Genomic DNA, 27,967 nt, shown 5'->3' with positions numbered 1-27,967 from the left:
ATTTTTTAACTGGGAAACTAGTATTTACGATAATTCTGATAGCACGTGAAGGCAGCAATACTCACAATTTCTCTCAACATGGGGGCAGGAGAGGTGTCAGTCAATAAATGGGAAAACAAAGTAACTTGCGTTACTTATTTAAAGAAGCAACTCAGATATTTTGTTATTATATTGTAAGACTGGAGAAACTGGAAAATGCCGGGCCGTCTGGTTAAGGAACGACTACTCACAGAGAAGACAAAGGACGTTTCTGGAAATTAACATCTGAACTCTCTCTTGCAGAATTAGCATCCCCTTCCGAGATGCAAGTCTCTCCTCAGTGTCGTCTTAATCTATATCTCTTTCCCTTGACCCCCTCTTCCCTCCACATGCTGAGATCATTTAAAATTCACCCAAAAATCTATATATGATTTAATGTGAACAGTTATCATACAACACTATACATGTTTGGTATCATTTGAAATGTCTCACTGCGACTGATGCAAAGGTCTCATTCCCACAGAAGTACACTAAAAGGTAATGAGGGTTTTAAGGGTTAGAGATATTTTGCTTTCTTTGGAGGGCAGATCATCTGCCAATTGGTCTTTCATGCAAATTACCTTCTGTCCCCAAAAGGTGTAAACCAACCAGATCTGACCTTGATTACAGCAAATTGCCATTGTTAAAAATAAAAATGAACGGCCGGTGCGAGGACCCTGTGCGACTTTGGCACCCAAATGAACGAGAACAAGAGTAAAGTGTTAAATAGAATAATCCGATGTCTAGATAAATTATCATAGAAATGATCAATAATGAATTGGCATTCTAACCTAAATTTAAGGTCATGATAAAAAGGAGTCAAATAAAAGTAAAATGGAATTAAACCACTTTGCCACGCTGAAAAGACCGAACGTGGAAGAAACCTTCACCCACTCTATAGGAAACCGTCGTTGGGCCGATGGGGCGGGCCTTACAGTATGTTGGAATTTTAAAAGTAACATGGTAGTTTACTCATTACTTGAAAAAAGTAATCTGATTACGTAACTCGTGTTACTTGTAATGCGTAAGCCCCAACACTCCTCATTATGCTTGTTTGAAGCTCAGGTTTAAGGTTAATAGATTAAGTAAGGTTAAACAATCAATAATTCAGTTATTATACAACTGCTACATACCAAAAGCATATTTAAGTCAGTCTCTTTTTCTTAAACGAAGATCTACACCTGTGATGCATGACGACAGCAGATTTTTGAAAAGCAATAGGACCTCTAAAACCAAGTAGCAAAATGCATATTCAATTTATTTAATAGCAATTGAAATAATACATCTGAGAAATGCGTTTAATTAGGACCTCTCAATAAAATGAGAGCTTTTAAGATTTGAGGCAACACAAAAATTGCCACAACAAAGTGAGCTGTGAAGGAGAAATAACGTATTGAAGTAAAACTAAATATGCCTAATTATATTTCTAGATGTCTGTTATCAACTGAAATTAGAAGGCTTGTCTATAAAATGGGGTTATAGAAATAAGACTTTAAAAAAGGGAGAACATGCCATTTTTGCATTTCAAATAAATATAGGAACATGAAAGAGATTAAAGTACTTATTAAAGCAGAATCCCATTCCAAAGTCTTTTTACTTCATATATTTGCTAACCAGCAGTGTAATGGTTCAATATATATATATAAAAAAATGTACGCAGTGAAACTATTTTTCACATTTTGTAACAGTACTCATATTCCCATTCATCACTATTAGTTGAGACTGGCACACTTTACCCCTCAGTTACCCATTCACATACCGAAATGCTCAACTACAGGCAGCTGTATTCTTTCTAAATATGAAAAATAATTGGTTACTTTAAATTATGTAGCTTCCTAGCTTGAACTAAACACGTATATGCTAAAATGTGTGATTTAGGAGGAATGTTAACTGTGAGCTGACACATTGAGTTTAGATTTGTTTAAATAAAATGTCAGTATTCAGAGTTCACTGAAATGATTCCTTCCTTTGGGCTTTATTGAAATAAAAATGTTTGTATTTGGTTAGCACCGTTTGAAAAAACAACAACAACATGCATGATCAAAATAGTCACTCATTAGCAACTTGGTTATATGATTGTGTATTAAGGGCATATCAACACTGTTCTCCCTAATGTTACATCTGATTTGAAATATTAAAAAGATATTGCCTTCTTCAAAGGATTATTGTGTCGAAAGCACAGAGGCAGAGCATATGTACTCTTGGCTTTAGGGTTGTAATTCTGCAACAAGGTTCCTGCTTTCAATATAAAATGAGATGAGCTCTCCATGTGTTAATACAAGTCTTGAGGAAAACTAAGGATTTTTTAAACCACATGAAATGGAACAATATTCTTTTAACCCGGATGAATTACATATTTGAGCATTACACCACTGCTGTTTTACATGTAAACTATAATCTGTGCAATGATAAAAGCTGATTGTAAAATCAACAACTTTGTGAAATGTCGACTTTGGCAAGTTTGCTCGAGTTGTACGGTAAACCGAGGAATACACTAGATAAAATCTTTCTACTGCATTGATAATTTTCCTTAAATAATTTTTATTTCTTTCAGAATAACTACGAGAAATGTATATGCAAGTTCTGTACAATTTTCTGTTTATGCTTGAGATTGCTCTTAAAAAAAAAAAAAAAAAAAAAACTAGTGATGAAACAGTTTGAAAAACGGGATGCTGACACTTAGTGCACTTAAAACCCCCAAAATATTTTGTCCAACAGCAATCCTTCGGTTTGCTCTGGATATACTTCAGAAAAATCAGTTCTTCAGATTATTGTGTTGGCTCCAGTTAATCTTGTTTTCAATCTTTTGCTCTGAATCCCAATTCTTCAGTGTCTATAGAGGCACGTTAAAAATACTGCCATTTTCCGAGAACTGTGTCTTTGATTGCATCAACAAACTGTGCAGGCACCCAGTAGACCCAATATTGTGAGGCTTCTGTTGGACCCAGCTGAAATGCCTATGGTGAAAAACAAACAAAAAAATGTTTTATATATATATATATATATATATATAGTGCCTTGCGAAAGTATTCACACCCCTTTTTATTTTTTTACATCAATCTACACTATAATAACAAGCAAAAAATATAGATATTTTGTGATAACTTTGTACATTTATTAAAAATGAAAAACTGAAATATGTACATTTATTAAAAATGAAAAACTGAAATAAGTACATTGCATAAGTATTTGTACCCTTAACTCAGTACTTTGTTGAAGCACCTTTACTGCCTCGAGTCTTTTTGGGTATGATGCGACAAGCTTTGCACATCTGCATTTGGTGATTTTCTGCCATTCTTCCCCTCAGATTCTCTCAAGCTCTGTCAAGGTTGGACAGCCATTTTCAGGTTTCTCCAGAGATGTTCGAATGGGTTCAAGCCCAGGCTCTGGCTGGGCCACTCAAGGGCATTCACAGAGTTGTCCATAAGCCACTCTTGCATTAGCTGTGAGCTTAAAGTCATTGTCCTGTTGGAAGGTTAACCTTCTGCCCTGTTTGAGGTTCTGAATGCTCAGGACTAGGTTTTCATTAAGGCTCTCTCTATATTTTGCTGCGTTGAGTTTTCCTTCTACCCTGATGAGTCTCCCAGTCCCTGCCCCTGAAAAACACCCCCACAGCATGATGCTGCGTTTGTCACACTTTATTGTAGGGATGGTATTGTGAAAGTGATGAGCAGTGCCTGGTTTCCTCCATACATGATGCTTGGAACTGAGATTCATCAGACCAGGGAATCTTGTCTCTCAAGTCTGAGAGTCCTTTAGGTGCTCTTTTGCAAATTCCAAGTGGGTTTTCATGTGTCTTCACTGAGGAGAGGCGTGAGTCTGGCCACTCTGCCATAAAGCTTAGATAAGTGGAGTGATAAGTGGAGTGATGTTTGTCCTTCTGAAAATTATTCCCATCTCCACATATGATCATGATCATGCTTAACCAGAGTGACCATCAGCTTCTTGGTCACCACTCTTTACACACATTTTGAGCTGTTAGACCTTCTATTGAGAGGTGTGTGGCTTTCCAAATCATACCCATTCATCTACAAGTGAAAGTGGAATACTCCTGAGTTAAATTTCAAGTGTCCCAGATAAGGGTAAGAATATTTACGCAATGTAATTATTTTTCTTTTTGTTTGTATTAAATTTGAAAAGTTGTCAATAATCAGTTTTTTGCTTTGTCATTATGGTGTATGGAGTGTAGAGTAGACTGATGTGAAAAAAAAAAGAGGTAACTTAAAGTAGTTTAACAATGCAGCAACATAACAAAATGTGAAGAAGAAAAAAATGAAGGGGTGTGAATACTTCGCAAGGCACTGTATATGTAAAATTCATTCAATTATCACTAGTATTATAAAGTTAAAAAATTCAGGTAAAAAAAAAAAAAAAAAGACCGATATAGTGATATAATGCATAGTCTGTAGGAAATATTGTGATAAACATACCATCATGTGATAGTCCTCGTGACCCTCTATTGGCTCAGTCACAACATTTTTGATGGAACCCATCGGGATTTTTTCTGTTCTTTCTGCAGGCCAGAAATCATCATGATCAGCATAAAGCAAGCATCACAAATACATTTTAATCAAAAGATAAAATCACCTTTTGTTCCGATCCACAACTGATCCTGTTCCAGTTTGAAAGTGAGTCGTACTTTTCCGCCAGATTTGTTGTACATTCCCGATAAAGGCACTGTTGGCAGACGCTCCTGTTTGACAAATAAGAGAACACACTGATGTCATTAGCACGCACAAGAAACTTATTCTGTGTCCTTAAAAATAGCTTTACAGTTGCGGACATGATAACTAAACTGACATAATTTACATTAGAACACATACAGGGGTTGAACAATTAATTTTATGCCAATATATGTATCATGAGCTTTGGTATCCAGGGTAATGTCGGCATACCACCATGCAGGATGAACCACGTCCAACAGTATGCAAATGTGCAACCCGACTCTCCTGTTTGCACCAAAACTGTTCATCGGGAAGCTCCACAGAGTCGATGTTTACGGTCGGGCTGCAATAGCCAAACCTTTGGTCACTCGCGCCAATGCCAAATGCCAGTTTAATTAGTGCCAACAGTGCAAATCTTGGGCTGTGGACAATGTGAAACATGTACTGTTCCCTGAGTCGACCTTCACTGTCTCTCCCACATCCACGGGCGTTACGGTGTAGAGTAGCCCCAAAGAGGCTTAACAGCCAGACTGTTGCACAGGGGTGGACGATGGGTCTAAAACCCCTGTCAAGCACTACCAAACCATTCTGGAGGACCATGTGCACCAAATGGTTCAAACATTGTACCCTGAAGGGGTATGTCGTGTGTCAGCATGTTAATGCACCAATTCACACAGCAAGACTTGTGACAGAATGGTTTGATGAACATGAAAGTGAAGTTGAACATCTCCCATGGCCTGCACAGTCACCAGATCTAAATATTTTTTAGCCACTTTTGAGTATTTTGGAGGAGCAAATCAGAAAACGTTTTCATCCGCCAGCGTCAAATAGTGACCTGGCCGCTGTTCTGGAAGAGGAATGGCTCAAAATCTTTCTGGCCACTGTGCAGGACTTGTATCTGTCATTCCCCAGATGAATTGATGATGTAGTCAGAAGGAGGCCCTACTACACCATACTAATAAATTATTGTGGTCTGAAAATCTGGTGTTTCAGTTTTATTGTCCAATCCCATACAAATGGCATATGAAATATCACATATAGTGGGGTCCAAAAGTCTGAGACCACAAGTGGAGATTACGTTTGTGAGCACATACAGCAGATTAAAATGTATTGCATTACAATGTTCTTAAGGTTTAGACATATAATTAATTTAGTATGGCATGTGTGCCGTAATCTTGTACAGTCTAATTATATTTTATGTTTCACAGGTTGTGCTTACCTTAGTTCCTTTTATTGATGGCATGACATCGTCTGGTTTTCCTTTGTCCAAAACTTTTCTATGTTGCTGAGAAAAAAGTATCCACAAGTACATTTATAAACCATTAGCACATCAGTATAATGATAAGCATTCCAAGTAATATACCATTGTAATTTAACTTCTAAACTTCATAGTATGTAAACAAGTTTCCCACCTTTTGCCTGCACAATGGCTCCTTTTTGTTTTCCTCAGCTTTAACCTCTTGCTGAATAACTTCTTTTGGTGTATTTACAGCTAGTACATCATTTATTGTAGATCCAACCACCATAATCTTTGCACCATTTGTAACTTTGATTTCTCGAAGCGTCTTGTCCTCTGGTAGCAGTCCTTTGTACATCACTTTCTGCATAGCAGGTGGAAGACCTAATGATGATACAAAAAAACAAAACAATTTAATTGTATAAGGTATTTAATTTCAAAATCAGATCCTGGTTTACTATGTTGGTTCCATAATATAACATATACCATTTTCTTACCATGAAGCATTTTATTGACATGTTCTCTATTTTCCACATTTAAAAACAAAATAGAGTTTTACATCATTCTGTGCATGTATACTGGAAACTTGTAGGCTGCTCTTCCATATTGGAAGAACAGAGATGGAGATGGGAGTCACATTTTATAATTGTACTTTTAAACTGATTTCAAGCAGTTGATCATAATCTTTACATCAAATTATAAATTTAAATTACATTTTTAACGATAAATACAGTAAACTCTGTCTAAATGTTTCATTAGTAGTTCACAAGTTATTATAAATGATTTATGCTTGCACATCTTTTTTTTATTCATGTGCCCTCATAATCTTTAATCAAAACTTTCCCTGCCTCATGCAGCGTCATCTCTTCTCTCCTCTGATGATGTATTTACTGGCGTGAGCAACCTGTCACTCATATGAGATCAACCAACAGCAAACCACAACCATCCAATCAATTCCCCACGGGCACAATCAAGTCCCGCCCTTCACTTTTTCCCATTCGAGAAGCCATTTCACTCAGATATACCTCACAATAAGTAGGAAAAGACTGTGGCAACTTCTGTTTCATTCCGACTTTAAAATATATATGCTGTAAAACCCACAACTTTCATGATAAGAGAGTTACATTACCAGTGAGAGTGTGAATCTTCTCTTTCAGCTTAGCACCGGTGCCGTCTAAAGGAATTTTAAGATCATATTTGTTTTTGTTCCAAATGATTTTCACTTCCACCATCTCTTTCCCCTCATCACTTTCCTCTCCATTGCTCACAGCAGCGGTCTGAGTTGATGTGCTTTCACCATCGGTAAGAGATGCTTGTTCAGTCCCTGCTGCATCTCCATGTCCCGCAGCTTCACACAACACTTCTGGTACCTTCTGCGTGACCTCAGCCTCCATTCCTTCTACCTCACTTCCTGTGGGAAAAATTACACGAGAGGTTATCAATCAAAAGTTGTTTTTTATTCACATTGATCAGGAAATTACTGTTTAACAGTAGATTACTGATACGACCATGACAAGTTATTGACAATGACAATTCAAACAGTATAAAAATAAACCAAACAAATCCTCCTGGGACATACATACATAAAACAGCTAATATTTATAACACTAATGTGAAATCTAGGTAACTATCCAAATCTCACAATTATTAGCCGGATTAATTTATGCTAGATTCCTACCCTCTGCCACAGATGCCAGTTTAGATGTAATACTTATAAATTATCTCTAGCATAGATAGTTTTTAAAGCTAACTGACTATCCAGACTCCAGTCCAAACAAAGTCGCAGAAACATCTAGTAAATTCCCCCCTCGTTATTTGAACCCAACTGTTGAACTAAGACCAATAACCGTTACCATGACGGAGCTAAGTGTGTTGTAATCGTACACAACTGACTCATCGGTAACTTAGCCAGCCCGCTGTGCTAATACTCGCAAGCTCATATCAAGACTGTGTCTCAAAAGTCAGTGAGCTGCCTATATAGCCATCATCTTTGGTGCCTAATTGAAATGGGCTCGATTGAAACCTTTGTTTAAACGATGCAAACGTTCCCGTGATTCTCATGATCGAACGTTCTAGAAACGTTTCAAGCGCGCTCAATTCTCCCCCAGAATGCCATCTAGGTAGATAGAGGACTAGATTTTGTGACACAGCCGAAGTTTTCGAGATGGCTGTTTGGGCTAATCACAGAATATCTAGCTATTATTTAACCCTGACAAGTTAAAGCAACAACCATTCAGTGTAATACAAGTTCCAAATGACTGTAACTGATGTTATACGCTTATAAACAACACCGCAAAGACAGGGGAAATGGCATTTAAGTACATTTTCATGCTACCTACCATCCTGCGCCGCCATGATGATTGTGTACAATATGAGGAAAGGCTTCTGGGAAAGAGCGTGCTGTCAGTGAATGAGCTCTGCAGCTTCCCGTAGTGACTTTGCGATTTTAAAATCTGTGGCCGGTTGCATAAACTGCTTAGACTAGTATTAAAAGCGACTGTACACAAATGTTATATATATAACGTATAAGTAATATAACTGCTAGTTGATCAAACTAGTTTGGAGCAGGTTTTTTGGATTCATAAATTCAGTGACAGTTTTGGCATATTCGACAAACAGTTTCTTCTGACCAAACAAAGTTTAATATGTTTTTTTGTTTTGTTAATTATTCATAACTGTTATCCAGTAAAATAAACTTTCAAATGTTAATGACAGTATTTCACCCAATTTTTCCTTTTGTTATCATTTTGAAGAAACAATTAGGCTTTTTAAAAAATGTTTATATGTTTTCCTTTTTCACACTGACCCCTTAACTGTCACTCTCCTTTTTGAGAATAGACGTAAAAATGCACCATCCAAACTTAAATGGTTGGAATATAGACCGCAGAAGATTATTGCTGAAGTGAAATCACTTCAAAAAATGAAAGCATGAAAAAGTTATGGAAGTATAAATGTACTGTACATCCTGTACTGTACTAAATATTTGTTTAATTTTATACAGGCTATAATATATATATATATATATATATATATATATATATATATATATATATATATATATATATATATATAAACTCTCAAATTTGAAGATGATAACACAATAATTGAAGTTCCTAGGAGATTTTGTTTAGGTGCTGTACCAAAAATAGCCATCGTGTGTCAATTTTTAATGAATTCTCCTCTAGCAAATTTATTCATTTCTGTTAAATTAAAGTAGTTAAAATAAATTTTGTAATATGAAACCTGACACCGCCAGGGGAGGAGCCCGCTAAAATAAGTAGAGTACTATTTCCATAGTAACGCAACGTCCAATTTTAAAACGGGTTTCACAGGATGAATTTTGAGTTCGTAAGCTTTCGAATGATACCGAATTTATGATGATTACTTAAATATATATGATAAGATAAAAGGCGATAAAAAAGAGAGCAAAGCGCGTTGCACTAGCGGGATGGTCTTGCAAGCTTTTACACACACACACACACACACACACACACACACACACACACACACACACACACACACACACACACACACACACACACATATAATATATATTATTATTTTTATTTATTTTATTTTTTAAAGAAAGAATGATGTCGAATAAGATGCTTAATGTAGGACTCCTCTATGGTGTTATTCTGTAATCTTCGATTTTCATGTATTGTAACCCTCTTTGAATATAATTTTTATTTTATTTTATTTTGTTGTCTCTAAAGGTTGAAGTGAAAAAAATAGAAAATAATAACTACTATTCCAGATGTGACGTAGCCTGTTAACGTTCGATGATTTCCAAATAATCGTGATTGACATGCGCTGTGTGGATAGTGCTTTTAGATCTACTGATGATCGACGCGTAAACTTAACCTACCTTACCTTGAGGGTTTGGCAATCTCTCAGCGTTTACACAATCTACAACCTTTGAAAGAAACATGTAAACAAGTCAACGGAACTAATAATTTCATTATTGGTGAACATTCTATTCACAAGAGTTGCAGCAGCAACTACGTGTTTACAGTAAAGTTTACAGTCTGTGAATTCGGGTAAGTTATTGCAATGATACAGTGTTATTAACAGACTGTGTAACTAGCACAATGCTGTAACGTTAGCTAACCTAGAATAACTGGTCGCCCTAAATGATACATTAAACTGAAAATGTATCAAGTTAGCAACGAAAATGTATTATGTCATCTTGAAGCAACAGTTCGGTATTCACTTACATATGTAGGCTAATATATTATAGCAAATCATTGTAAAGTAGTTGCCACGGAAACTATCACATGGATTTTGCATTCCAGCGACTTTCATCTCATTCTTGAGGGTCACGAGGCGCGTGCACTTCTGTGACCACGAACTTGTATTCGCAACCGTTTAACTATTATAGATATAATGCAATAATACTGTAACATGCAGTAGATTACCAAGTACTCAACTTCTGTTTTTTCCCCATAACAGTTTGTTTTCCTGGATGTTGTTTTTATTCACATGGACCAAGAATCACTGACTGAAACTCTGGACTCATCTTACACGAGGATTTAAATGAGGCGAGGATGGCGGACATTAGGACATATAATGTTGTTGTTTTGGGAATAGGATTTTTGTTCATTTTTACAGCTTTCACCACTTGTGGTAATATCGAAGTAAGTTATCTTGCATTCATACTGCATGATATGAACTATAGTTTAAGATGTATGATCCTACAAAGACATGCTGTGTTAAAACTTAACTTTTTCTGTACGGAAATTTTAACCTTAAAATATAGTTTAGCAATAGTGTCTACTAAAAGAAAGCACATAGGGCCTACTAGTTTTTTTATGAAAATAAAATGTCCTTCAGACAATCATTTTATTCACACAGTTGTACTGCAGTAGCCTAATAATTTTTGTAAGGCAAGTTTTCAGGTTTATTTCAGTATTTTATATTGTGAAAAAATGACATTCAATAAAACTGAAAACTATCAGTCCATTGTTGAGGTAAATCCGGGTCAGGCGCATCTCGTGTTTTTGATTTCCCCCATCAGTCAATGAATTATCCTGCATAACTAATGGAAGGAACTCATTCAAATGTCAAGGTGGACTTATGTTAACCACAGTCACTCCACACAGAAAAACCTACGAACTCTATGTAACATGAAAAAGGATACCTTACACATTTGAGATTCAAGAAATATTCCAAATGTGTTGAAAGTTCTTGTGTAAAATGAACCATCTTTAAAATATTCACAATGATGCTTCATGTAGCCTACAACTATTTTAAACTTTGTCGCTGTCCTGGTCGCAGCAGAGATGAACCTGGATCTCAGTGCAGCAGTCTTTATTAATAACTAACTCAAATGAACAGAAATACTCAGGAATTCAAAAACAAGAACGGAACAACCAGGAAATAGCAACAGCACACAGATGACGACAGACAACTGAACATGACTCAATACTGGGCTTAAATACACCACAAACAAGAGAGGGTAAATCAACTATACACACCTGAACAGAACTAACTCAATCAGTAACCATGGAAACAAATGGAAAAAAACAGAGGAGAAATGAACCAATTAAAAGACTAGAAGATGAACAACCGACAAAAACAAACTCTACTCTACAACTCTAACATCAACAAATAAACTCAAAACGTGACAGACTTCATATTGATTGACAGACAGACTACATTAAATATAAAAAAAATACAATGTTTAAATTCATTTGTATACTATTTAGACTGTTTAGGTGAACCGCAAGACATTTATTTGTTTTTTTATTTCCTTTTAGCAAACAGTGGTGAAAAGCTTAAATAGCACCAACTTCACTGGAAGTGGGTATCACAGGTAAGATTTATTCCCCCAGTCCTTCATCTTTTTTTATTTATTTTTATTTATTTATGATGGACATATAGCTTAAATATAATACAATTCACTGTAAAGCATCTTTGTTTCAGTCTAATTTGACGGTTTTCACTGTACCAAAATATCAGTAATCTGTATCAATACCAGTAAAATTTCGTAGTTCTCGGTATCAAATTCGCAAAAACTGTTGAATTAAGTACTACTTAAACAATTTTTGTCCCTTTTTGTCTCATCCATTGGTTATCACTGTCAATCATCGCAGTTTCTGATTCAATTGTGCATTTAAATACGATTGTCAATCCAGAAACTTTGCAGTGTATAAACAGACTAATAAATAGAAATGAACAGGTAATAAACAGAAATTAAGAGAAGAATCTCTGAAGCACAAGCTCACTGAATTCTACACTGTCTACACCGGATACATTCAAAGTGGTTGAAAAAGTCACTGTAGGTTGGCGGCATGACATAAATATTTTCAATGTTAGTGAGTTGAACACGGCTGGAGTTTGTAATTTTTACTAACAAATGCATGAGAGATCAAATGCAGCATTTAAGGTTTAGCCTAGTTATGATTTATTATAAGAGTAGAGGCTAAAAAGTCACACATTTTCCAATGTCAGAAGCAGAAGATGCTGGCTGCACAAAACATTAAGAACTTAATTTAAGAGCAAAATAAACTCTGATGAAACCTAAAATCTTACCCTTTTTTCTTTTCACAGCCTTGGAATAATATATGGAGTTTTTTCCATCTGTAATGTGTTAGCTCCCACTATCGTTGCAATAATTGGACCACAGTTTACAATGTTCTTCAGTGGAATTCTTTATAGGCAAGTATCAAATATATTTTTGTGACTATACATTATGAAGTCAGTGTGCAACAGTTGTCTGTATTGTTTACTTCTGTGTGTTTTTCAGTGGTTATATAGCTGTATTCATCATTCCATCCACATGGTCCTTTTATTTTACATCAGTGGTAATTGGCATTGGAGCAGCTAGTAAGTAGATATTTAAAACACACAATCACAAACATTGTGTATTTCATATATATATGATTATAAAATAAATAAATGGTTTTGGCAAAAAGCTGATGATTGACTGGAACGTCTTTATGCGTCAACCTAGCATTCATTTTCTCAGCCTGTCTGGTTAGTCTTTTATGTACAGTACATACTTCTACAGCAGAAGAGAGTCTACATTTTATAATGCCCAAGCAAAGGTAGAGGCCATTTCTGTCATAAAAGGAAGTATACTTGCATTTTTTTCATAATACTGGTCAATCAATCATTATCTGTCAAAATGAATCAAAGGTGATGGTTTAAATGATAGTTAAAGGTTTTAATCATTAATTTGTTAAGAGGATATTTATAATTAAGTAGTGCAAAACGGCTCATATTAGCTCTCAATTCATTTAAATATAATCCAATTTAATATAATGCAACCTGCCCTTTTTCTATCCACAGTGCTTTGGACAGCCCAAGGGCACTTTCTAGTGGAGAACTCGGATGCTTCCACCATCAACAGGAACACAGGATTGTTTTGGGCTTTACTGCAGTGCAGGTACCAGAAGAGATAGCAGCAAACGTTTACAGAGAGCTAAATCTGATTCACAGTTGTCCAAAAATTATACTTCCCACTTATTACCCTTAATCAGCTGTGATTATCAACAGTTGTGCCACCACCAGGCACAATGGATAAGACACATGCCTTTGGTGTGAGAGACCCGGGTTCGAATCCACTGTGAGACACCAATGTGTCCCTGAGCAAGACACTTAACCCCTAGTTGCTCCAGAGGCGTGCGACCTCTGAAATATATAGCAATTGTAAGTCGCTTTGGATAAAAGCGTCAGCTAAATGAATAAATGTAAATGTAAACAGTTAATATGGAATATTAAAGGCCAGATTCATTAAACGGGGCAAATTATCGTGAAACCGCAATCACATTAAAGCGTTGATGGGAATGTAAAGTTCTACAAATTAAAGAACACAGATGCAGCTCATTTCCATTATGACCTACGCAATCTCCAGGAGCAGCACAAATTTGGAGAGTTGATGATGATAATCAGGTGTGGGTAATCTACTAACAACACAGACACAACAAATTAAAAATAATGTGGCTTGGCAAATTATACAATAAACTTGATCCCTGCTGTATAAGCCATGTCATGCTGATGGATCTCAGTCGTCATTAATGCCAGACTGTACTGCAGTCAAGACGCGTTAAAAACAGAGTCAGACACACGCAAGAAAACCGGTCTGTGGTTTTACATCATCAAGCCGTGACATGTTCAGTGGGGATTGAAATGGTGGCGAGCAAACAAAAACAATCTCTAGCGTTAATTTTGATCATAGCTTTTCTTGAAAAGAAAACTGAAAAAAAAAAAAAACGAAGGGGTGTGTGTGGAGCAAGTGTTGGTTTGTTGTTGTCTCACTAATTGCGTCATCAGGTTCTGTGCCTGTATTGGTTTTTGATTTGGTTATCGTAGGAGAAGTCTGGACCGTGCGTCAAATCTTCTGATACTGCCAGAATTTCATCTGAGGTCAAATTTGATATCAATGGTCATTAATCGGACATGTTAAACTAGTGATCAAAGACTGGCCTAGGATCAGAGGAATCTTTTAGGATTCCCAATTTCATCCCTGTTCTGTGGAGGTCTGTGCACGCCACTGCCTTTTGTGTTAACTGAAGAAAGGAAGCCATATTGGAGGAGTTATGCAAACATACTAACCAAATCAGTAATACCAATTGTATTATGAATATGAAATTGGATTACCTATATGAAAATGTGTGTTTTCTTTCCAGTATGTTGTTTGGCAATCTATACGTTTATTTTGATTGGAATGGAAAAACTGAAATTTCAGGTAACATCATATTTGATTGTGTTCACTATTTTATTTGTTTAATCAGCACTTATTTAATCACTACTAAACACAATATATCCTGTCTATTTACTTGCTCTCAAATGACAATATTTCAAAATGATTGAAAAAAAATGTTTATACAATTTTGTTTTTGTTTCTATCACTTTATCGCAGATAAAGACAGAAAGATCATGTTTACGGCTCTGCTGGTTATCTCAGCACTCGGGACACTAAGTTTTCTTGCCTTGAGGAAGGTCTGTCAGCTGGAAGAGGCTCTGTCTGAAGAAGAGGGACAGTCTCTGTTATCAGCAAGATTAATGTAAGTTCACTCTTTCATTGAGTGAACCGTAATTATGAATGATCTCTCACAGATCCTAAATAATAATTCTGACCAGATATTAAGATGAATACTTGCTCTGCTGATATTTTTAATGTACCCACCACAATAATATGGTACATATTATGATATTCCTCATTTTAACAAAAAAAAATATATATATATTTTTTTCATTTGTAGTAATAACTGGAAATGATGTGTCTCCATGATAACCTCAGCTATAAACGGAAACAATAGACAAAACACACACGAAAAAACGATGGTGATACTGATTGTTTTGCTTTTTCATTGAAAACATTTTGTTGTGTTATGTTATTTTAGATATACACAAAGAGCAACATCTGCTGTGACGGAAGCTAAAACAGAGTTTAGTAAGTTCATATGGCTTAATTTCCTTAATTCCCTATTTGTTATAAAATTATTTCATTAAATAATTATTCAAAGAATTGGGCTATTTTTGATGTGGTTCATCAGTTTTTTGTTGTTGTCTGTTTTCTTTTAGAGACTATTGTGGAACTCTTCAAAACAAAAACCATACTGTTATTAAGTTTCTGCATGGCATACAGTGGTAAATACATCACTAAAGGAAACATCCATTAATTTGAGAACTTGAGCATTTGAGAATGATGAAAAAATGTTTTGATTCCTGTTGTCTCATTGAAGGTTTGGAGCTGTCATTTTACAGTGGCGTTTATGGAACCTGCATTGGAGCTACGACACAGTTTGGCGATGCAGCAAAAGGCTTAATCGGCATTTCAGGCATTGTGGTGGGAATTGGAGAAATAATTGGTAAGCCACTTTCAGTATGAAGAAACATCTACTTTGATTACCATTGCATTTTGGTATTCTGGTTCCCTATCGTTCGGTCACTCTCGACGTCTTGTCGTGACCGACGATTTTGGGATCTCGCTCAGAGGACCGATCTACTTTCTACCGAACGAGCCAATTTCACATTGGCATGCAATCATTGCATTCAGCTGCTCTGCCTCATCAGCGCGGCTATAAATGAGCAGCTGGTGCATGATGCAATCAGCTTTTCGCTTCGGAGTTGAGCTTCTGCCAACAAAGAAGATCTACAGAACTGTAAAGAAATTATTTTTTTACCTGCTCTTTTGGAGTGTTGGCGACACGGCACGGCAGCGACTTACCTCAACCGATCCAGCACATTTTGAAACCATAGCTTTTTTAACAGCTGGTAACGGTAGCGCACTGCGGGCTTCCCCTTACCCGTTGGTGACGCGAGAGGGCGTTTTCCCTGCGTGCTTCAGCACAGACAAGAGAGCAGTTCTCTAAAAGAGCTTCACGGTGTGTGCGCGTTTGTACAAAAATGGCAAACACACCGTGCGTTTCTGGATGCGGTCGTTTCCTGATGACAGGTGATGGTCACGGACTCTGCATTGTATGTTTGGGCATTCGGCATGCAATGTCAGCGTTCGTGGATGAGTCATGTTCTCACTGCGGGAACATAACCATCCGATCCGCTCCGCTCCATCCGCTCCGATCGCGGCTCTCACTCCTCAAAGGTATGGGAGCCCCCTCGCCTCTGCCTCGATCTAACCCTCCTCGGAGGGCTACTTCGGGCCGTAACTTGGGAGATCTGAGGGTGACAGTGAGGACCGGCTCCGCGGGGCCACCACCCCCGGGACCCCCTCACTCCCCTGTTCCGCAACCAGCTGGGCCGTCGGAAGAACGGGCTGGGCCACCTTGGAGGTCTGCACCAGTCGTATCCTTCGGCGCCCCGCCTGACGATCAGATGTCGATCGCAGCATCGGAGGGCGAGCCCTCTCTCTCCGGGGATGATGACTCGGCTGCGCTGTCCCCTTCGGGTGTGGCAGTGTTGCCCGAGTCGGACCAAGAGATGATGGCTATGCTATCTCAGGCCGCCGAGAGTGTCGGGCTCGTGTGGAACCCTCCACTGTGTCCCGAACCATCTCGGTTGGATGATTGGTTTCTCGGGCCAGCTCGCGCTGGTTCTCAGCGTCCTGTCCCGGTGCCATTCTTCCCCAAGGTGCATGAGGAGATCACTAGGTCATGGACGGCACCTTTTACTTACGGCACCTTTTAAAGGGTAAGAGGCCCTGAGACGGGCGACCCATAGGTGGAGAGGACTGCTCCTTTTGGTCCCGCTTGTACGGTCTCTGCGAGCCTGGCTAGCACTCCCCAGGCCGTCTCGCTGGCTCATTCGGACCATCAGGCTCAGCTATGAGATTCAATTCGCCCGGCGTCCCCCCAGGTTCAGGGGTATTCGGTTCACATCAGTAACCTCAGACAATGCCCCTGTCCTGAGAGCGGAAATCGCGGTCCTACTGGCGAAGGATGCGATAGAGCCGGTTCCTCCAGCCGATATGAAGACAGGGTTCTACAGCCCTTACTGCATTGTACCCAAGAAAGGCGGTGGGTTACGGCCGATCTTGGACCTGCGAGTTTTGAATCAGGCCTTACACAAGCTACCGTTCAAAATGCTGACGCAGAAACGCATTTTCGAATGCATCCGTCCCCAAGATTGGTTTGTAGCGATAGACCTGAAGGACGCGTACTTCCATGTAAAACTGCAGTTGAAAACTGCAGTTGTCAAACCCCTCCTGAAAAAGAGCAATCTGGATAAGACCATATTAAGCAACTATAGACCTATCTCAAATCTTCCTTTCATAGGCAAGATCATTGAAAAAGTTGTCTTCAATCAGCTGAACAAATTCTTATGCTCGAAAGATAATAAACGATATTTGCTTAACCCTCTGGGGTCTGAGCTGTTTTCTGGGCCCTGGAGGTGTTCTGACATGCTCTGACATTTGTGCTTATTTCTGTTACTTGTGACATTTTCATGGCTAAAGTCTGATTACACTGTATTTAGCACAAACTCTGCTACAATAATATATCAGCAGCATGTATGTAAAAGTTTGTAGTTTTGAGATATTGACATTTATGCGTGGTTTGTGAAACCACTATGTGAAAATCATCCTGACTGCTCATTCAGATAAGACAATATATTGATTTAAAATTTGTAAGACGTGTTTTCTGTAAGAAAGCTTTATGCGAATAGGCGTGATCACATCATTAATATGTATGGCTTTCACACCTGAGAAAAATGAAAGACACTCCCCTAATGCCCTATTAGGAGCTATCAGGCCCTATCATTCTGAGCAACCTTGTACAAAGAATGAGGAGATTTAAAAAAGAATGGCTTTTAGATTGTTTGGATTTATATACAACACAACATAATCCAAAGATACACAACAAATGACAAAAAAGCACATTATTGTAAACAATGATCCAAAGACAGAAACCGTTGTGCCATTCCTAAAAACATTGTACATACCTTTCATTTCCAAGGTGTTTGATTTTCACTTTACCATGTTCATGTACAGAGACTCATGTGAATGTTGAAGTCAACAGGACTCATCCATGGGGCATCTGGTCCCTGTAAAAACAAAAAAACAAAACAAAAAAAAACACCAACCTTGCACATACTGATATCAAGAGGGCTATCAACTATAGGGCTGCACGATTTTGGGAATAGATTTATATTTTTCTGGTTAAAATTGCTTTTTAAAATTCACAGAATACACACACAAATGTTTCCAATAATGTATAATGAACACCAGGTTTGTTGTGCCTTGTAGGCATAGGCTACGCGCAGTGCTGCATAAAATAATAATAACAATAGCCTAAGCAGCCTATAAATCTTCAAAAATATTTCAGTAACAACTACGTTAGAGAAAAACGTTACTTCAAATGTTTCCATTCGTTATGATGATATGAAATGAGATTAGAGTAAACACATGAAGCCTTTATTTGGTGCGTTTTGCTTTTCAAACCCACAGCGCGCTCCAAAATATGATGCATTCAAACGCAGAGCGCGCTCCAAAATATGATACATTCAAACGCAGAGCGCGCTTCAAAATATGATACATTCAAACGCAGAGCGCGCTTCAAAATATGATACATTCAAACGCAGAGCGCGCTCCAAAATATGAAACATTCAACGCAGAGCGTGCTCCAAAATATGATACATGAAACGCACGGCGCGCTCCAAAATTTGAAACATTATGGTTACCATATTATACATATCTACGTTTGAGCAGATATCCACAAACACATTATAGTAAACATTAAATATTATAATATTCACCTTATATCTAGCAACAGTTCAAGTTTATGTGAAGTTTATGCAACAATAACATAAACTAATAATTAAGAATTTCTTACCTTACATCTTTCTTGTCTTCAAATCATGTTCTTCTAATTCTTCTGAGGTAAATCCAAGTGAAACAGCAGAGCACAGCACAAACACAGTCTTCCAAACTCGATGAAAAGCAGAGTAAGTTACCGAAGTCTCTGATTCTTTGTTTTGAGGTAATGAGGGCGTTTACAGGTCTGCGTTCGTCCGCGTGGATCATTAGCATGTCAATCGCTCGTGCGCGCGTGGGCGTGGTCACAGAGTTAATTAGGACGCGTTTGAGAAACTGTACATGCCGCTGCTTTCATACGGATTACTTAAACAGAGAATATTTGTTTTTTAAATAATTTACATACTTTAAAAGTAGAGACTCCAAGCGTTGTATAGACATGCGTTTCAAGTCTATGTGACAAACATTTGCTGAGTTACAGGTCATTTTCTGTCGCGTTTCAGAATGAGTTTCACATTGAGAGAGACAGCAGAACGCGCATCATGTTTATTTTCTTTGTTTTACGAAAAACACAACATTTTCTTTTTATTATGAGTGTACACAAATAAAAGAAGACATTTAACAGTTTTGAATTATGTACAACACAAGCATGTAAGATCAAAATCAACAGAGTATTTTGAGTCTCTTTTGCACTGATCTGAAAAAAAACGAGCCTATCGCGCCGGCGCGATAGCCGACCTCAGGGGGTTAAATACTGATTCAGGCAAATTATCAGTGCTGGTACTACTCGACCTCAGTGCTGCATTTGACACTGTCGATCATAACATACTTCTTGACAGGCTGGAAAACTGGGTGGGGCTTTCTGGGATAGTCCTAAAATGGTTCAGGTCATACTTAGATGGGAGAGGTTATTATGTGAGTATAGGAGACCATAAGTCTGAGTGGACATCCATGACATGCGGAGTCCCTCAAGGCTCGATTCTTGTGCCACTCCTGTTCAACCTGTATATGCTCCCAATGAGCCAAATAATGAGAAAGAACCAAATTGCTTACCACAGCTATGCAGACGACACACAGCTGTACTTAGCCCTATCGCCTAACGATTACAGCCCCATTGACTCCCTGTGCCAATGCATTGATGAAGTCAACAGTTGGATGTGCCAAAACTTTCTTCAGTTAAACAAAGACAAAACTGAAGTCATTGCATTTGAAAACAAAGATGAAGTTCTCAAGGTGAACGCATACCTTCACTCTAGGGGTCAAACAACTAAAAATCAAGTCAGGAATCTTGGTGTGACACTAGAGTCAGACCTTAGTTTCAGTAGTCACGTCAAAGCAATAACTAAATCAGCATACTATCATCTAAAAAATACTGCAAGAATTAGATGCTTTGTTTCCAGACAAGACTTCATGCGTTCATCACCAGCAGGGTGGATTATTGTTATGGACTTCTCACTGGCCTTCCCAAAAAGACGTTAAGACAGTTGCAGCTCATACAGAACGCTGCCGCTAGGATTCTGAGCAGAACCAGGAAATATGAACATATCACACCAGTCCTCAGGTCTTTACACTGGCTCCCAGTTAGATTCAGGATTGATTTTAAAGTATTATTACTGGAATATAAATCATTCAATGGCCTAGGACCTCAATACATTGCATATATGCTCACTGAATATAAACCCAACAGATCACTCAGATCATTAGGATCATATCAGCTAGAAATACCAAGGGTTCACTCTAAGCATGGCGAGTCCTCTTTTAGCTGTTATGCCAGCCACAGCTGGAACCAGCTCCCAGAAGAGATCAGATGTGCTCCTACAGTGGTCACATTCAAATCCAGACTCAAAACACATCTGTTTAGCTATGCATTTACTGAATGAGCACTGTGCCACTGTTCGTCCGACTGTTTGTACTGTACTGTACTGTATTTTATTTTTTTCTATGTAAAGCACTTTGAATTGCCATTGTGTATAAAAAGTGCTATATAAATAAACTTGCCTTGCCTTGCCATGTCTCCATCCTCCCGCGACACAGAATATTTCTGCATACAGGTACAAGGTCCTACCCTTCGGGCTGTCCCTGTCGCCTTGTGTCTTCACCAAGGTCACGGAGGCGGCCCTTGTTCCTCTGAGAGAGCAGGGCATTCGCATCTTCAACTACCTCGACGACTGGCTCATACTAGCACAGTCCCGAGCTTATTTGTGCGAACACAGGGACCTGGTGCTCAGTCACCTCAGCCAGCTGGGTCTTCAGGTCAACCGGGAAAAGAGCAAACTCTTGCCAGTGCAGAGGATCTCTTTTCTTGGTATGGAGTTGAACTCGGTCGAACAGACAGCGCTTCTCACAGACGAGCGTGTCCAGTCGGTGCTGAACTGCCTGAACACTTTCAAGGGCAAAATCGCGGTTCCACTGAAACATTTTTCGCCCGCCACCTCCTCCTCTGGAATCAGAAGCATCTGAGGTCGCTTTGTGCCATTCACATTCCTGGTGCACTCAACACCATAGCCGACGAGCTATCACGTGCAGCACTTCCAGGAGAATGGAGACTTCATCCCCAAGCGGTTCAGCTGATTTGGCGTAGTTTCGGAGAGGCACAGGTAGACCTGTTTGCCTCCCCAGAGACCACCCACTGCCAGTGGTTCTATTCCCTGACCAAGGCAACTCTCGGCAAGGACGCTCTGGCACACAGCTGGCCCCGGGGCCTGTACAAATATGCGTTTCCCCCAGTGAGCCTTCTCGCACAGACATTGTGCAAGGTCAGGGAGGACGAGGAGCAGGTCCTGCTAGTAGCTCCATACTGACCCAGCAGGACCTGGTTCCCAGAACTAATGCTCCTCGCGACAGCCCCTCCTTGGCCGATTCCTCTGAGGAAGGACCTGCTTTCTCAGAGACGGGGCACCCTCTGGCACCCGTGCCCAGACCTCTGGAAACTCCAGGTCTGGCCCCTGGATGGGACGCAGAGGTTCTAGGTGACTTACCCCAAGAGGTACTTAACACCATCACTTCGGCCTGAGCACCGTCTACGAGAAGAGCTTATACGCTGAAGTGGAACCTGTTCATCGAGTGGTGTTCTTCTCACCAAGAAGACCCCCGGAAATGTTTGATCAGAGCCGTGCTTTCCTTCCTGCAGCAAGGGTTTGAGCGGAGGCTGTCCCCCTCCACCCTCAAAGTTTATGTTGCTGCAATATCTGCATACCATGACCCCATACTGGGTAAATTGGTTGGGAAGCATGACCTGGTCGTCAGGTTCCTTAGGGGGGCAAGAAGGTTAAATCCTCCTCGACCTCCCTCCATACCCTCTTGGGACCTTACGCTAGTACTAAAAGCACTTCAGCTCGTCCCATTTGAGCCTTTTCAGTCAGTTGACTTAAAGCTTCTAACTATGAAGACTTTGCTTCTGCTGTCATTGGCCTCCATCAAGAGGGTAGGGGAGCTGCAAGCATTTTCGGTCGGCGAATCGTACCTGTAATTCGGGCCGGGTGACACCAACGTGGTATTGAGACCCTGGCCTGGATATGTGCCCAAGGTTCCCACCACTCCTTTCAGGGACCAGGTGGTGAACCTGCAAGCGCTGCCCCCGGAGGAGGACACAAAGCTTCAGGACCTCAGACCAGCTCTTTGTCTGTTTCGGAGGCCAGCAGAAGGGGAAGGCTGTCTCCAAGCAGAGGATGGCCCACTGGATAGTGGATGCCATCACCTTGGCTTACCAAGCACAAGGTGTGCCCTGTCCTCTCAGGTTGCGAGCTCACTCTACCAGAAGTGTTGCATCCGCCAGGGCTCTGGCACAGGGCGCCTTGCTGACGGACATCTGTAGAGCTGTGGGCTGGGCGACACCCAACACGTTCACTAGGTTTTATAGCCTTCGTGTCGGCTTGCTGTGCCCACAAGTGCGCTAGAATTCTCCAGAGATTCCTCAGTAGATCCTGTGAGTCCTCCGATCATCCCTATGGCGTTGCGGAGCGTCCGGTGCCAGGCCTACGACTGATGTATCTTCGAAACCAGCTCTAGGCCTGGATGACCATATGTGTGACCTTCAGCGGGTTTCCATATGCGTGTTCCACGGCAAGCTCTTAATGAAGCCTGTGTCTCCCCTGGCAGAGTCCGCCCTGCCGTCCCTGCCAGTGTTGTTATCCTCCGGATGGTGAGTGCCACTCAGGGACTCCGTATTGCACAGCCCTCACAAGGTTAGACCATACGGTATCTTCCACTAGTAGGGTGTGGATTCCGCAGCGTTCCCTCCTTTGTAAAAGAAGGGGGGCATACTTTCCCAGCGTTATCCAATATTGTTACTATAAAGGGATTATTCGGAACAGTAGTGACGGACACTCTCTGGGTAAGCCCTGTCTCAATGCCAAGAAGGGTAAGAGGGTTTAGGAGTCTTGCCCAGGGCGCTTGGTAGGGATCCCAAAATCGTCGAGAGTGACCGAACGATAGGGAACATCTCGGTTACATATGTAACCCTCGTTCCCTGAGAGAGGGAACGGAGACGTCTCATCCCGTCGCCACGGGCGCTGTACCATCGCTGGGGCCTGGGTCACCAACTCGGCTCAACTCCTCAGCGAAAAACTGATTGCATCATGCACCAGCTGCTCATTTATACCCGCGCTGACGAGGCAGAGCAGCTGAATGCAATGATTGCATGCCAATGTGAAATTGGCTCGTTTAGTTACACTCTAAGTAGATCGGTCCTCTGAGCGAGATCCCAAAATCGTCGGTCACGACGAGACGTCTCCGTTCCTTCTCTCAGGGAACGAGGGTTACATATGTAACTGAGACGTTATCCAATGGCAAGCTAGGCAGATACTTTTATAAGACTGAAGCTTGATTAGATGTTGTCTTTTGTCTGCAGGAGGAGGATTGTTTGGACTTGTATTGAAAAATAACCGTTTCAGGCGCACTTCAGTTGTCTTCTTAGGGATGGTTGTGCACTTTGTGGCTTTCTACCTGATATTCCTCAACATACCAGATGATGCTCCTGTGGTTTTTCAAACAAGCTCACAGCATAAGCCATATCTGGCGCCAAGGTATAACAATATGTAAAATAAGTGGCGTGATAATTTTGACCGCGAACAGTACAAGTGTGATTTATTTTTTCCAGGACTATTTAACCTTTTCAAATCATGTCCATAAAGTTAACATAGGAAGTGTGAAAACCTTTACTAAGTTTCGTACCATTACGATGTGGTAAAAATAAATAAAAAATAAAATAATTATGTTTACTGCACCAGGGGGTTTAAAGAAAATCTTTACTTTTCATTTTTAGTGAAATTATTTGGTAGTCAGAGGTGAGGTTAGGTGGGGTGGGGGACCCAGACTTTTTAACAAGTTTAAAGGGGGACATGACCAAAAAAGTTTGAGAACTACTAGCATTTGGTGTAGCATTGTGAAGGCAATCAGCACTGTGATTGACATGACCAATGAACTCTTAAGAATTGGCTGCGGGGCAAAGTTTGCGCTGAACTTTTTTGGGGGGGAAGAATGTATATAAATGAAATCTACAAAACAAAGAAATGCCAAGGTCATGGGTTTGATTCCCACAGAATGAATGAACTGATAAAAATGGATACCATGAATGCAATTTAAGCTGCTTTAGATTGTCTGCTGAGCTACATTTTGTTTCGTAAATAGTGCAGTGTTGCATAGTTGATGGTGAACTTTATTCACTCTTGTAGCGTGTCCATAGCCCTGCTGTGCAGCTTCTTGCTGGGTCTTGGGGACAGCTGTTTCAACACTCAACTCTACAGCATTCTGGGACGGGCGTATGCCGAGCAGAGTGCACCAGCCTTTGCTATATTTAAATTCATACAGGTAAAGACATTCTGCATTTATTCAACGCTGTTTACACAGTATTAAGATGAATTTTGATCAGATGAATTTTGATCGATCGGATCAGAAGAGTACGAGGCTAAATACAGGTGTAAAACATTTTGAGGTTGTCCACTTTCGACCTCTTCCAGATGTAGTCGAAAACACATTCGGATTGCAAACGCTCATGTGGTCGAATGTGTTAGAACAGCCACAAAAGACCGCCTACACTCCGCCAACTGACCTAATGCGTAAACATTATGGGAAGCGCACTAGCCAGACGGGATTTAAACTTTGTCGGTTGTACACCCAAGTTTAGTTGTGAGACAAAAAGCTTACCAAGCACAATGTTCTCTCACCATTCCTGATTTCTAACACACTCACAGCGTTGTGGGCGGTTTTGTATGCTCTCCGTATGTTTTTCCGTTGTGTCCGGATGCGTTCATATGTAAAATGGGCGAGCTTATTTTGTCCATTAGATTAAAAGATCTGAAAAAGCCCATAGATTTACCGCCCATAGACCCTTCCCTCAAAGAAAGCAGGACAGAAGTGGTTGAAAGTGGACAAAAGAGATGGATTAAAACAACGGCTGTCAACAGGAATGTGTCTCCCTCATCTACATGTGATCCGATCGACCAAAACGAATCTTAATACCAGGTGTAAACAGGGCCTAAGATTCATATCAAGTCTGCTATTGAATCAAAGAAGACACAGGCCAGTTTGCAGTTTTGCATAGTAATGTGGCGTACCATATGGGGCAACTATGCAAATACACTGTCTTTCAAAAATCTGGGGTCAGTATGACTTTTTTTTTTTTTTTTTAAGAAATTAATCGTTTTATTCAGCAAGGACACATTAAATTGATAAAAAAATGACAGTAAAGTATATTTCAAATAAATGCTGCTTTTTTTTCTTCTTTTTTTCGTCAAAGTATCCAGAATTTTTTTTTATCACAGCTGTTTTTAACATTGATAATAATACAAAATGTTTCTTGAGCATCAAATCAGCATATTAGAATGATTTCTGAAGGATCATGTGACTCTGAAGACTGGAGTAATAATGCTGAAAATTCAGCTTTGACATCACAGGAACGAATTACAGAAGATCAAGGGATCTTCATAGAAAACAGTTTTTATAATATTGTTATAATAATGAAAAAATTTTCTGTTTTTACTGTATTTTTGATCAAATAAATTCAACCTTGGTGAACATTCTTTCAAAAACATTTAAAAATCTTACCAACTCCAAAGCTGTGTGTGTGAATTTATATATAAAAAAAAAAATGTAAAAACATGAATCAAATCAAATTTACACACACATATGTTTGTGCATCTACTGTATGTATTTTTGTGCATCTAATCATTAGACTAATGCATAGCCGTCATTCTACTTGCATGGAAGATGGTACTTGATATGATTGTATGGTAGTCTGATGATAACACATGGTATTTTTAGCATTTGAGTACTGCTGGTTTACGTCAGAAGAATATCTGATTAGTATTTAGACATTAAAATGGGGGATTGCACTTGATTTAAAATCTATTTATCCCTTAATTTAGGCGGCTATATGCCTTATTCATTTATAATGCAAATTTAATTTAAATAAATAAAATGCATTCAATAAGGTGAATTCGATGTTTCTCTCTCAGTCTATTTTTGCAGCTGTGGCGTTCTTCTACAGTGGTTATATACTGCTGACGTGGCAGCTTCTCGTTATGGTCATCATGGGCTTCATAGGAACGCTGTGTTTTTTCATGGTGGAGAGGATGCAGAATATGTCAGCTGATACACAGGAGTATTAGATTGGAGCCTCAACCAGGACACATTTCAGTAAGCATTTGTATTACTTGCACTATTTGTTTGTTGTAATTAAGATTGAATAATTAGTATAAAGCACTACTTGGGATTTATGAGAAGGTGCCTTTTTTTTCTTTCTTTTTTTGGGACCTTAAAATACATATGTAATTAATATTATTACTTTTAATTTCTCTATGTACATTCTTTGATAAATATTGTTTGTTGGAATTGCATTGCGATATCCCAAATCTGTAATGGAATTGTATTATGGTAAAATTATACTTCAAATGAGATAACGTTAAAGGCACACTCAGTAAGGTTTTGTTTCTGTTTCTAGATAAAACTAGTATTCAACTGGTCATGCAATTTCAGCTTTGCCGCCCTCATGAGGTGATGTGTATTATGTGTAAAACAAAAACGTAATGAGGAAAAAATAATGAGCGCACCTTTTAAGATAGATATATGATATGAAATGCCACACAAAGAGGAGCTGTATCATTTCAGTTTAGTTAAGCATTTCTCTCATGGTCCTGCTGTATGACATGAGCTAATAACATGTCAGTCCAATTTATTCTCTAAAATTATTTTACACTGTATATACACTCTGTTCTTCTTTATTGTGAAACTTTTTAACTTTAACTGTGCAGTCGTAACCAGGAAACCATACCAGATAAGCTGGTTCAGATGATGAAAGTATTACCCATAGTTATGTGACCGTTGACCTGAAGACTTTGTCACAAGACAGACAGAACCGGTTTAAACAAGAATCTCTACACATTGGTCTTAAAGACACAAGTTTTCTTCACACGTGTCTTCTTACGACACCAATGTGCTGTTTGTTGTAAACCAATATTGTGTTTATAAAGTAATGTATGTTATCTTTACATGTGTCTTGTAGTTCGGCTGTATTTTATGTTTTAATGTTTGTTTCACAAAATGTGTATGTTTGGATGACATTACTTCATGTCTTTACTACACACTAGCCAATCAGCCTACATTTCATTAGATTGTAGATATGAAATAATGTATGTGTCATATTGAAAGGATTTGTTTTAGATTCAGTCTCAATCAGACAAATGTCTGATTTTTGAATTTTGTCAATTGACAATCAAGAACCTTCTAACCTTTTTGGCTTATTTGATGTTTTTAACATTTCAATAAAGAAAAACTAAATGTGTTCATGTGTATTTCTTTCTTTCTATTTACTTGGACATATTCACTGACCATTAGATTGTAGTGTATTTATATTACCTATAAGTCTTTATTTATTTGTGTCAACATTTTAGTTTC

The 27,967-nt window shown here is 39.1% G+C and overlaps 2 protein-coding genes across 2 annotated transcripts; one reads left to right on the top strand and one right to left on the bottom strand.

Annotated features, from left to right (window-relative positions):
* Window positions 1-1,964: 1,964 nt before the first annotated feature.
* Window positions 1,965-8,349, bottom strand: ubfd1 (ubiquitin family domain containing 1). The gene is made up of 7 exons (XM_082167068.1): window positions 8,259-8,349; window positions 7,049-7,330; window positions 6,095-6,303; window positions 5,902-5,967; window positions 4,606-4,711; window positions 4,449-4,531; window positions 1,965-2,975 (listed from the first exon to the last, which is right to left on the bottom strand). Exons 1-7 carry the CDS (start codon window positions 8,272-8,274, stop codon window positions 2,865-2,867), a joined length of 873 nt encoding a protein of 290 aa, XP_082023194.1. The 5' UTR covers window positions 8,275-8,349; the 3' UTR covers window positions 1,965-2,864.
* Window positions 8,350-9,747: 1,398 nt separating this feature from the next.
* On the top strand, window positions 9,748-27,854 carry LOC309513625 (UNC93-like protein MFSD11). Its single transcript, XM_082189555.1, has 14 exons — window positions 9,748-9,959; window positions 10,372-10,556; window positions 11,679-11,734; window positions 12,472-12,579; window positions 12,668-12,747; window positions 13,213-13,309; window positions 14,553-14,611; window positions 14,786-14,930; window positions 15,270-15,319; window positions 15,451-15,516; window positions 15,612-15,737; window positions 23,925-24,099; window positions 24,748-24,883; window positions 26,530-27,854. Exons 2-14 carry the CDS (start codon window positions 10,467-10,469, stop codon window positions 26,680-26,682), a joined length of 1,341 nt encoding a protein of 446 aa, XP_082045681.1. The 5' UTR covers window positions 9,748-9,959; window positions 10,372-10,466; the 3' UTR covers window positions 26,683-27,854.
* Window positions 27,855-27,967: the final 113 nt, after the last annotated feature.

Source organism: Leuciscus leuciscus (genome assembly GCF_965113295.1).
Source record: "Leuciscus leuciscus genome assembly, chromosome: 1".
Lineage (NCBI taxonomy): Eukaryota > Metazoa > Chordata > Actinopteri > Cypriniformes > Leuciscidae > Leuciscus > Leuciscus leuciscus.
Note: the sequence above shows the minus strand (reverse complement) of the source record. Positions and strands in the feature narration are given on the sequence as shown.